Genomic DNA, 13,300 nt, shown 5'->3' on the forward strand with positions numbered 1-13,300 from the left:
AGCTACACAACCATCCTGGTCACCCTGGATCATATGATTCAAGTAGTACAAGACAATAGACAGTTGCTGACTCTGCAGGGAGAGGAAGAAGAAAGGTCCCCTACCTGTTCTCCAGGTAAATACGCCCTGATTTATTCAAGAACCTCACGCCATTTGCACAACCTCCTCCTTGGCATTTTATATCCAAACAACTACTTTGATTTTAAACCAAGTTGTTTTCCAGTGAACTTCACAGATGCATAATGAATTAATTAGTTACTCTTCCTTCACTGATTTTTATATAAGCAAAAAATTTTTAAAAGTCACTTGCATAGACATTGTGTTGTATTCCAAGATTCTTCCAGAGTACCCAGAAACTCCCCTGCAATTGCTTCTCTTGGTTTTACACAAAAAAAGATATTATATCATTCTGTACTTAATGGAGGTGGCTAACTTGCAGCTTTTTAGCTTTGTACAGCTCCAATGCATCCCCCTGCCCCGGTGCACAGTGTGACCAGCAGTTCCACTGACAATGAGTTTGCAAAGTTTTCTGAATCCTTGTATACAGGGAGAAGTAAATTGAGCTTATCCGAGTGCTAGGTGACAACTTATCCAATCCCACCAAGCTGGAACTGCTGTCCCCCTTGGCTCTTTTGAGAAATCATGTGTGTATTTTGACAGCATCAGCTATACAGCTATTTTTATATGTACTTTGTAGAGTTAGCTGACTTGGCCAACCCTGGCCTTATCTACAACAATCTGATAACACTGGACAATTCTAGATGATTTTTCTCATCTCTCCTTGATAGCTTTTTTCATTTTTTTCTACAAGCAGGTTACACTACTCTCTTCACTTTTCTCTGCAGTCCAAATTCCTATTCCAGAACATCATATCTAACATCATTAGGATAAATTGTTCAAATAGCACAACTTCAGTACTGCACAATCATCTCCAGCAGTACAGCGTTAAACAACCCTTTTATCCCCCTGAGGCGTAAGTTGAATTTCCTGTCAAATTATACAGTATAGCTTTCTTAATTCCCAGAAGTGACTGCAACTGACAACAAAAGCATTTTTATGCTCTCAAATCACTTCATGTTTTCTTTCCATGTAGTTTTCACAGACGTAATGAAAAGGATAGCCGTATCTCCTGTATTAAATTGCCTCAGTTCCTTCAGCAAGTATTTGAAAGCGAAGGCTTTAATTAACTCCCTCATCCTTTGTATAGAACCTGAGATAATTTAAACATTAATGTTTCCTAGTTTAATTTATATTAAATAAAAAACCACTAATCATTTGCAGCATGCTATTCTTCATGTTTACTGGGACCAAAGCTTCAGTCAGCTACTCCCTCTCATTTGTCATCAGTCACAGGTGCCACCTTACAGATCTAGAGAAGCAGAGCTAGAGTCTGAGCATGTGGGTTAGCGACTACCACTGAGTACACAGAATCAATACAACTTTCCTGAGGCACTGGGGGGGGCAGGTGAAGTGTCCAGTAAATTTTCAATTCTAAAAATCTTAGCATTTTAAATGTATCTTCATTCATCTACATAACAGGTACCACAGATATTTGTCTATTACAAAACAATTTTATGCCTCTCAAAGTTCCTGCATATGAGCCTGGCTGGCACTTCATTTTTTGGTGCCTTAATTCTCATAGGCATCTCCTGTCACAACCTATCAAGTACTCTCTACTATCTAATTGGACTATCCATGATACTGATGAGCTAAAATGTATGTGACCACTGTGACCTGTAACAAAAGCAATAATTCTACAGTGCACATAAGTATGCACAGCTCCTTTAAAATGTAATGAATATTTTAAGACAAAAATCAGAAAATTAAACTGAAAATATCCCCAAAAAAGGCATAAAATGCAATATTAATAATAGTAATAAATTATTATTATGAACATTTGAAAGCTACTTAAGTGAGACAATAGATGGAACAGATTTTCTCTTTTTTTAAAAAAACAGTTCTGAATAATTCAGAGAGTGCTGAATCATGAATTGCTTTTCAGCAATGTTTTAGGGGCAGGAACTTAAGAAAACTGTTATAAAAACACTGTGATAAACATTTCCAACATGATGCTCTCCAAGAAACATACAAGTACAGTTACTGAAAAAGTAACCTAACAACTGCTGGAGTGCACAGCGCTTACAAATATTTACTTTGCTTAAGAATCAAATGTTGCTTACATATGCAAATAAAAATTACCAAGCTGGTAATAAACTCACTGCTACTTTTTGGACTAATAACATTCAACAACCATTACACATGAAAAAAATTAGAAGAAAAACACACACTTTTCAGTTTACTTTTACGTTTCATAATATTGGGGTCAGCTAATTCTTTTGCTTTCCTTAAACTAGATGCTTTTTGGGTTTGTTTTTTTTCCCCTACTTGATTCCACTCTTAGCATGGCAACAGGATAAACTTTCAAAAACAAGAAGCATGATTTTTAAAATGCACCATACTGACAGCAAAACCTAGATCCATGTGTATTTCACAAACGATACTATAGTTATTTTAAACTAGATATATTTCAAAATTGTCAGTGTTGCTTATAACAGACCAATGTTTTGTTTAAAGCCCACAGAAACCATAAGAATGTCAGGTAAGAATATTTATGCCCACAAAGTCAACAACACCCTTGAATTTATCAAAGCAAATCTCAAAAATATTAACTTGTTTATCATTTAAATCCACCACAACACCAAGTTTGACGATGTCAAATGTGTGCTCTGTAGCATTTTAAAAATCCCCTTTTTATTATTAACAAATTTTATGATAAACAAATTCTTAATTTTATTATAAATTATGCTGCAAATTTATATGAACGATTTTGAATTCAGTATGTCAACTTCTGTATAAGAAGTTCAACCCAACAGATAAAGGGAAGAATGAATAAAACTGGTATTTTCAACATGGATCCTGCCCCAAAAAAAAAGTTCACAAAAGATTCTGTATAAATAATTTAAAAAGCAACCAAAGTCAATAAAGTATTTCTTACTGAAGAAGACATACATCAAAATGCTGCTTTTAGTTTTTGTGTCTCACAGTGAGCTAAAGTTATAATGTGTGCAGTATGTGAAAAAGATACTTTGGCATTTGGCACATTTTATATCAAGCCTCTCTTTTGAAAATTGCATTGGATAGGAAAAACGTAATGCAATACCAGTTTAACAAGAGTTTTGCACTTACCAGAATTATGGCAGTAGTCCATATACTGTGGAATTTGGATTGTAAAGGCTACCAAATCTGGAGCTAAGAGAGATTCTGGCTTTCTACTCTCATTGAGCCATTTACTGCTGTGTAAGTCTCTGGTGTCAGAAGGGCCTTGAATTAAAGGAATCAGCTTCTCTTTTCCACCATCACCTAAGACAAAGATTAGACTCCTTACAGCTTTTACTGTAACAAGATAAATTTTCAACACATAAACATTCACTAGTCCAAAGAGAACAGCTATTAAACACTGTAAGTACAGAATTAAAAAAGGAAATAGAAAGAGCAATCTCATATAAACTATTAAACAACTTCCTTAATGTTATCCTGTAACTGTCTTTACATCCAGGAGGATTTCAAATAAAGTAATCAATTCTCTTTAAAATAGTAATTTCCTTTGCAACTTTATAAAGCAATATCTTTAAAAATCAGCATTAACTCAATTTAGAGTTAAATACACGACAATTTTCATGTTTTTGACATTAGCTGCCTTTCTATATGAAGAAATCATAAACACCGATTGGAAAAGTTCCTGCATGTTCTTCAAGAAAAATTCTATTAAAGAAATTTAAAAATTATTTATCACAAAGCCCTCAAAAACTTCACAAACAAAATACATACTTGTAGCATTGATGGAAAATGAGACATTAAACAATAAACAGAATACATCAAAATTATGCTACAAATAAAGTAAAATGCAAATATTCTGTGTAATATGAAAATGCAGAGTTATTCCAGTTTCTTCAGTGCTTTTAGAGTAATATTTGTCTCAGCAGAAAAACCCACATCTTTACTTTTTTAATTCAGTGTAAAAATTGACTATACTGGGGCCAGACTGGATCATCCTGGCACACTTAACAATAATAATAAAAAAACCCAAAAACTGAATACAAAAAAACCTCTCTGATTCATAGGAACAATAAGTAAATTCTTGTTTCAGTAACTCTCCTTGTAAAAAGCAAGGCCAATTCTCCTATACAGGCAATAAAGTTTTACATGGTCCAGCTGCACATACCTGGGGCTTTGGCACAAATTTTTATTGATCCCACGGTCCCAGAGGCACATTTGACCAATGATGTGCCGCAGTACTTCAATTCAACATTCTGGATTGAGCCCTCAAGAGTTGGCAGGGGATTCTTAGATTTCACACCTAATAAAAGAAAACTGCAAATGTACTAGCCTGTTGAATTTAAATATTTTTATATTCCTTCACCAAGGCATTTAAACTTAATTATACTTTAATTATCTACCTTAGATGTTCTTAAAGCATTTTTGTTGTGATTCACAGTTTTTAAATGGAAGTGAGAGAATGCTGTATATGGACATTTTAATACAAACAGTTATGCATAAAATATATATAGATACCATAAGGAAAACACACAAGGCCACTTAGAAATTGGAATAATAAATATGTATACACACATACATACACTTTTGTTTTCACTTTATAAGTGCCACCTCACCTATTCTCCTTCATATTTTTATTATAAGCCTTTCATTTCAGGATCTTAAAATGACTAAGTGTTTTCAGCTTACATTTAGACAACAACATTTTACTCAGTAGCAATGTAAAGCATTAAATCCATGCAGCTGAACAGCACAGAAGGCCAATGGCACACTCGCCATTTTTCAACGGAAACTGGAGTTCAAACCTTGCCTTAGGTCACAAGTGGAAACAAGTTTTGGTGGTCTTTCCTCAGCCCCCATTTGTGCACACCAGAAAACTGCCACACTGGTTGGAAGAAATCACTTCTATTGGCATTCACTTCTGAAGAGCTGCCTAGAACCATGGCGGCAGCAGCAGGGGATCTTACAAGTCAGCACTGAGATATGTTGGCAGAGCTTGAGGGCAGCCCCCAAAACAGCCCCAGAGTATGGGTGGAGGAAGCCAGCCCTCTTATTTTGTACAGTGCTGCCTATCAGAAAAAAATACATAAATTTACTTGCAAGTTAGAAGTAAATAGTTTCAACACCTGTAAGAAGTATGAAAGGAAAAACTAACAGAAGTTACCATTTTTTATGGTTTTTTTCCCCTCATGCAAAAGTGACTTGGAATTTGTCAGTTAAAATTGGCAAGCAGCTTGTTAATTATGCAAACATTAGTATAATTATGGGACCATTTCCTCACATATGTAACACAGAATTTGTTCCAAAATCCATAATTATGCAAGGAAAGTATTATGGAATATCAGGGAAAAAAAAAATTAAAAGCATTTTGAGATGTATTTCAAGGTAGTTGCACACATTAAGGAAACTTAATTTTTTTTTTTTTGCACAATCTCTCAAAGACTTAACCCAAAGAACAACCTTTAATATATATTAAGTAGTAAGGGAAAATTCCTAAAAAATTATAGAAAACAAAAGATTTATGGATTAAACCTGGTAACTGTCTTACTTCACTATGCCTATTCCAGTTCCTAAACATTGAAGTCTATCTGGTAGCGCTTATAAAATAATTTGGTAAGCAGACTTCTTGACATATATTTATTTAAGTTTTGTTCTGGTAAGACATTAAAATAATTTTTGAATAAAAAGTACTTTCCAATGTAGGAAGAGAGACGCAGCATATGAAGGGATACATGGCATTTAGTAAACCAGACTGCCATGTGAAAGCAGGTTCCACATTCTACGCATACTTTCTTATCAAAATTTAACCTGTCTTCTGCAGTCGAGGTATGCCCAGCCTTTTCCTAATTTATGATTCAGGAAGGCTTCAGGCTCAAAAAAAGCTCACTGCGACACTGTAGTGTGCCTGCCACTACAAGACCCCATTGGTTCTCAGTCTGAAAGATCAGCTACTAGTTTTAGTCTTGTGAATACACCCTCATTCCCAGCCTTGCCCAGGGTAAGCCTCTTTTAAAGCTGAAAATCCCCTTTGATCTAAGGTGTGGTATCAGACACAACACACGAACTTGTCAAAAGCAGATAGGGTATCTGTAGGTATTTCCTAGTCTTGGCTCTGCCTCCTCATACTTTCTATAAACTTGTGCAAATAGAGGCCACTGTGTTTAAAAAAAAAAAGGAAAAAACCTTACGTTTTTCCCTGTCTTCTGCCTATTCCAAAACAAAGATTATAAAATACTGTTAGTAGCAGCCAAGATTACAGTCAAAGCAAAACAAATTTGTGTTCATAATTTGACCCCCATCCTTCAAGTCTTCTCAAAACTGGTAGCTTCTTGCTGTTTCCATCTTTCAGCAACATTTTTGTGCCTCAAAATACAAGGTGTGATGTCCAATACATTTCTCTCGCTTCACTATGGAAGATTAAGTACTTTTAAAACTAAATATTTTCCATCATGGAGTCCACTTTTAGATGCATTACCCTGGACAACCTCTCTGCATTAAGACTGAAACTTTCCATGTTAGTTACATGTGTAACTAGAATTTTATTTTAGTATCTTATTTGAAAACAAGGAACTAAGTTTCATGTGATCACGCTCCCTATTTCTTTCTGTTCACTCCTATTCCCTCACGAAATAACTTCTGCACTTGTTGAATTTCAGCAAGATATGGCAGCATTATCAGAGACATTTATTTCTTACAATCTTCATGAAAATGTGCGTATATTTGTCCTGCTACCTGACCAATCAGCATATGCATGACAGCAAAGTATAGCTCAAACTAGCCAGTGCACTGTTTTTCAGCCAGCCAGCAACTAGGGATCATGAGGGAAGCTAGGAAAGCTGAATGGCTTGGCCTTGAAGAAACCCACAAACCCTCAATACATAATCATATAATTAACAATTACATTTTCATGCAAAGAAGTAACTGGTAGTAGTAATAAACTATTTCTTTCTGGAACATCTGTTAGAGAGATAGGATGAACACTTTCTCAGTTGTTTTCAACTATTTGAAAAGAAAATAGAAAAGTATTAGGAAAACATAGTATAATCATGCCCCTCCTTTTCTGTGTTGCTTTGACATCAAATGGCAACATCATCCTGCTCTCAGTTTTAACATCTGATAACCACAGCACACTACAGTAATCAAGGAGAGGTTGCAAGAAAAATTAATTCTGCGCAGGTTTCACAGCTCTTAGGATGTCTAACCAGACTTTCATAACAAAAGACAAAAATCACCTGACCGTAAAGTGATTCCCCTTGCCCAGCTACAAGTCTCTTTTTCAAAGTGCAGAAAGTTTAGAGACTTTTTGGTGAATCATTTATAATGAATAGGTTTAATATAGGGAAACAGCACATTTTCTTCAGTCTCCGAAAATTTTTGGAAGTGATGAACTACCCCTCATAAACTTGTCAAATTGGCAAGCTGCTCTATAGAGAAGAAAGAAGCCTTGTTACCTACGTATGCCTCTGACTATCTGTAGTTTCCACGCTGTAGTTTCCACGCTTAGTTCTTTCCAAATATTCTTCCTTATTATCTCTTTCATCATGGTAACATCATTATAAAAATCAAGTGTCAACAATTGTACACATAGCTAAAATATTCCTTAAATACCTATTTCAGCAAACAAATGTTTAAGCAAGCGAAGACAGGGGCTTCCTTCCCTCCCCTCAATGTTTATAAACTTTTCAGAAGTAGTGTCTTCTCAAAGGATTGATTGAGCTGGAAGATGTTAACTCTCCTAGATAAGAAACGCTCCATGCCTCCAAATACTGACTCAAGTTTAGCATGGAGACAAACACTCCATAAGATTTTAATTAAGACATTGAGCATGAATTCAGAGGAACGAGGGAAACCAAATCTATCATTGCAAACAGCAACATTATCCAAATTCAATGTCCTGCAAATGAAGCATGAGAAAGGCTTATTTCCAAGGTGCAAGACAATAAAGTAGAATTTGTGCTGTACTCGCTCTTCTGAAATCACACTTTCAAAAGCAGCACTGTATTTCACTTGACTTTGTTGCCCAGTGTAGTCAAAATTGGAGAACAAAGCAACTGTGTTTTTCAGTACATCTCACATTTTCTGTAGTTTATTTATTATTTTCATCAGGAACATGGTAACCAAAGACTTTACAGAGATAGAGGTACACATATACCTGTGTCCACAAAATATAACCTACAGCTGCTTCCAGATAAAAATGACAATGTTCTAGTTATGTGGTTTTCGTACTGGAAACATCTTGTCCATTGTAGAACTATTTGCAGTAAAAATCAAGTGTTTCCTTCCCAATATGTAACCATGTTTATACTTGGTGATCAAACATAATCTGTTTTAGTTGAATTAGACTACCACATATAGAATATAAAACATCACCAAATACCTAAAAAGCTGTTCTTTCCATACTGCAGAACCCAAAAATAGGCAGAGAGGTTTTCTGACTTAAAACCTATTATGCCTTGGCAATTTACACCTTGTGCACTTTAACTCACTTTAACTCCAAGCCTAAAGAGCCATTCTGTTCTAAAAACACGCACAGAAGTATCACACCATAGAGGAAGGTTCTCTCCCACTATAAAGCAGGCATTCACATCCTCCCTCCAACTTTTCTGGTCATAGGTTTCGTCCTCTCCATGTGCATAACCCAACTACACAGCTTGCCCAAGTCCCTGCATTCAGTGACATTCTATGTGCAAGCAGGAGGGATTCAAATACCTAAAGGCAGGTCACAATTGTGCCTTTATTGATCAGGCCAGGATTTCTGTTAACAAGCTTACTAATGCTGAGCAATCATTTAATTTAAGACCTGTTAAAAAAAAGTTACTAATTAGTGATTTTACCAATCGCCTATACATCTTTTACCAATCCAGAATCACAGAATCACTAAGGTTGGAAAAGACCTGTAAGATCATCAAGTCCAACCACCAAACCAACACCACCATGCCCACTAAACCCCGTCCCACAATGCCACGTCCACATGTTTTTTGAACACCTCCAGTGATGGTGACTCCACCACTTCCCCGGGCAGCCTGTTCCAATGCTTCACCACTCTCTCAGTAAAGACATTTTTCCTAATATCCAGCCTAAACCTCCCCTGGCACAACTTGCGGCCATTTCCTCTCATCCTATCACTTGTCAGCTGGGAGAAGAGACCAACACCCACATCTCTGCAACCCCCTTTCAGGTAGTTGTAGAGAGCGATAAGGTCTCCCCTCAGCCTCCTCTTCTCCAGGCTAAACAATCCCAGTTCCCTCAGCCGCTCCTCATAACACTTGCACTCCAGACACCTCCGTTCATAATAAGGTGAATTTGCAATGATTAATGGAAAACCAAGAGACAAAGTCTAAACTGGTCAGTAGAAAAGACAGGAAACCAGCAAATGAGGTATGTTACTGATTCTGAGGACAAGAGTCAGGACTGTGTGCCACCAAATCCCTGAAATACAATAAATAACTCTTTAGAAAGATCATAAAAGAGAGAACTGCAAAATGTGAAGTAGGAAATGAACAAGGCATAACTAAAACTTCTAGAAGCAGATCCACATGAATCCTCCCCATATTTAGGTTATGGCCTCAGAAGGAAAATTTTCAATATTTAAAGCATTAAGTACCAATAAACTATGGTTTGGCAACATTAGATAGTAAAAGACTGTCACATACATGTCAAAATGATTTCAAACTCAGTAAAAAGATCAATCCATGAATAAAAGCAAGGAGCTATTAACCAAATGAAATAACATTTAGGCCTAAGTCTTACTGGAATCAAGAAAAAAAATGTCCAATTATTTTCACAAAAACAAATATTTAAGTTTTACATGACTAACACAGAAAAGCTAGTAAACAAATCGAAGCATAAGAAAAACCTCATTTCTTTCATGAGACACACTCATTTGTGTTCAGTCCCTGCTTAAGCAGTGCCCTCAGTGAGAACTTCTGAAAGTCTGTACTGAACTTTGTTAGACAGATGGCACTTCCTCAGAACTTGAAGCGAAAACCAAAGTTAATTCCTTCCTCCTTGCAGTACGAATAACAGAAGCCACAAAGACCAGCTCTAGCTGGCATCTGTCCTACTTCTCACGTTCAAAGCATTGGGGGAGCATGAGCATTCATGTTCTTCGTTACAGTAAAACAGCAGCAGCATAGGAACTTCAGCATCTCTTTCGATCACTGTGCTTCCTCACACACAACACCTGAACAGAAAACACTGGGGTTTTGTGTTTGGGGTTTTTTTTTTTCTTCATTTTGTTTTTTTAAATTGGAAAAACAGAGAAAAAGAGATTTTCTAAAATGTAGATGCCAGGTTATAAATACTTCCTCAGTTTTTTCTGCAGTAAAACTAAATCTTTGTGATAAAGTTCCCCAAACGTCTTTACTGGGTTCACAATTCCACATTTTTAATCTGTCGCCACAGTCTGCAGACCACATTTTGCAGTGCTAATGTAGACTCACAGGCTACTGTTTTCTTTCTTCTTCAAAACAGTAATTCAGGCAGCTTATTTTAAAGAGCTGTCAAGGGACAGGTCTATTTTTTTCCTAAGTCAACTTTATTTAGCATTACTATTGCTATTCTGATTATCATAATTATTTAATTTCTTATAACTGTGTCAACCAGTTCTCAGTCTACATACCACTATTCCAAGAAATTACTGTTTCATCCCCACCCACTCCCAAGACTTAACAGGGCAATAACAGCAGGATTACGGTAGACTTGTCTTGCCTCTAATGTATGGTGAGCTGGACAGAGTTTCTACTGTCTTGAGCTTCTTGTGCCACAGTTCCACACCTAAAAGAAACCTGTCCTAAAAAATAGCTCTGCTTTCATTTTCTCTTCAACCATGGTATTCAAAGGAAATGTAAATGCATGGAAGGGTGAAAGCAGTTATTGATAGACTGAGATACTCTCTAAAGAAAGTCAAGCTGCTTTCTTCGTGGGCAACAATGACAAAATATTTATCAATGTAAGTATCTACCCATTCTCTTAATCAGAATATAAGCTGCAAAAACCACATGTATGCCCACACATAACACAAAAATTAATCTCCTCACGTACTTCCGGTATTTTTACAGACAGATTTCAGGGCCAAGCACACAGTCAGTCATACACTGGTCTTCACCTTGGAGATCAATATTAAAAATCTCTGTAACTAACCACTTCAATCCTTAAACTGCCTGTAAACTAATTAAGGCTTCTCAATTTCCTAAACACTAAAACAGACATAGGACCATCATTTAGTAATGGAGATTTACATACTGCAAAAAATTTCCCAGCTTGCTAAAGAAGAACAGCATTACACCTACAGGGAGAGTCACTTAAATCTGGCAAATCCCTGTTGCTATGTTCCCATTTCGAGACTCCACACAACCACCTTTGTACAGGTCCACATCTGCCTTAGTCCACAAACTTCTTGATTTTTCTAAAATCCTGCTTCAAACGGAGAGTTAAGAAAGAAACCTGTGATTCAAAGACTGAAAACCAATACTGAAGAAATCACAGAACATTTGGAATAATATGTTTAAGGCATCCTAGGTCAGAAGCACCTTTGAATAATTCCTTATTGATAATCTGTTTAAAGTGATTATCCAGTCAGGTAAAATAATGCTCTAATTTTGAATGCTCATAGAAGAACTAAACAGCTACCACAGGGGAAAAAAAAAAAATCTGAAAACACAACAGAGCTGGGAAATGTTTCAGAACTCCCTTTACCCGATGTACAAAGGCCGGCCAGCAAACATTCACAAACACCACCACAACCAACCAAAAGGACAAGGACCATCCTGAAACATTCTCAGTGTAGGGTACAGAAACACAATCCATGCATAGTCTGACTGCTACTCCTCTTGATCTAAATAGCCAACATTTAGTGAAGGAATACCACCTTCCGTCTTTAAACATATATAGTATTGTAAATAGCTCTAAAACCTTGCTGTGAAAAGTGTTGGTTTGGGCAACTTATTAACTTTATTACTGCTAACATTCAGACTATTTAGGCATCACCAGTTATAAGCATACCTAATCGAAGCTAGTATTTTAGATTTGGCAACATGACACCAGTCAGGACACAGGGTTAAAGTGGCTTTAGTGGCACTGTTCTTGCTGTTGTAAACAGAGGTTCAAAAAGAAGAAAAGGATTGATTTTCCTTTCTGCACAATTCAACTGCATTTCAGATACCGCTGTATCATTTGAGACAAACGGTAGAAGCCCAAGTTAATGCATTAAAATAACTTCTGTCTTCCAAGAAAACACAGAAAAACTACCAGAACCTGAATTTCTAACTCTCAAAATGCATGACATATCAATCCTCATATCTATTAATTGTCAGTAGACAAATGCTAAAAATGACACGGATGCAAATGCTTCCAGGATACAGATAAATAAGCACTTGAGAAACTTTCACCATAAAGATTTGAAGCAAGATCCTGAAAAAGACAAAGACAGACAGATGGACAGAGAATAGAGCTTATATGTTCCACCCCAAGTAACACACCCTTTGGTTGGAAGCATGCACTCACAATTGGTTTCTTCCATCTTGGTCACATAAGCCTTCTATCCCTTCCAAATACAGTAGTTTTGCTGTATCGGAGGATAAGTTCAATAGCGTATGCAAAATGTCAACATGTAAAGAATAGTAAAACACTTTTTCTCATTAATACATACTAATATGATCACAAAAAAACTGAAATGCATTTGCTGTCCTGAGTTTCTATTAAGTCTAGTTCAAGTTCAATCCAGTACCAGTTCAAATGCCTTATCTTCAAATACACTAAGCATAAGTTGTAATACATCTTAGGCTCTGGAATAAAGCCTGCATTTTACAGCTCTTCTTTTAGTAAAAAGCTGCGTAGCAATGAGAGAAAAAGGACATTTACAGCTTTCTAGGACAGCAAAATGTAGGATTAAAGAACAAAGTCTTAGAGGAACCAGAGCTCATCTCAGATCGTATCACCTTCTGTTTCAACTGTGGAGCTCTTTTCTTTAAGACACATCTATTTAAATAAGCTATTTGACAAGTGAATGAAATGAAACTAATAAAGCCTGGTTTCCTATGAGTTTGTACTCTTCTGCCCTTAAAAAGCCTCATTCACCAGAGCAGATGCAAACCTTAAAGTGCTATGTAACACACCTACTATGCAAGAGAGAAGAAATGCCAGATCTCACCTACACACGGCTGTGAGCTTCCCTGTAACACACATGACACCTGGTCACCTACTTGCTGTCAAACAGAGTATCTAATGACTGAAATCTCTCACAAGT

At 36.4% G+C, this 13,300-nt stretch overlaps 1 protein-coding gene across 1 annotated transcript in view; it reads right to left on the reverse strand.

The window, feature by feature from the left end:
- The window catches only part of VPS13B (vacuolar protein sorting 13 homolog B), a 490,950-nt gene that overhangs the window by 326,637 nt on the left and 151,013 nt on the right, over window positions 1-13,300 (reverse strand). The window contains exons 17-18 of the mRNA XM_059815701.1: window positions 4,223-4,357; window positions 3,187-3,360 (exon numbers count right to left, since the gene is read on the reverse strand). Coding sequence (XP_059671684.1) covers window positions 3,187-3,360; window positions 4,223-4,357 — 309 coding nt within the window. The remainder of the gene's footprint in view (window positions 1-3,186; window positions 3,361-4,222; window positions 4,358-13,300) is intronic.

This window comes from Gavia stellata, chromosome 3 (genome assembly GCF_030936135.1).
Source record: "Gavia stellata isolate bGavSte3 chromosome 3, bGavSte3.hap2, whole genome shotgun sequence".
NCBI lineage: Eukaryota > Metazoa > Chordata > Aves > Gaviiformes > Gaviidae > Gavia > Gavia stellata.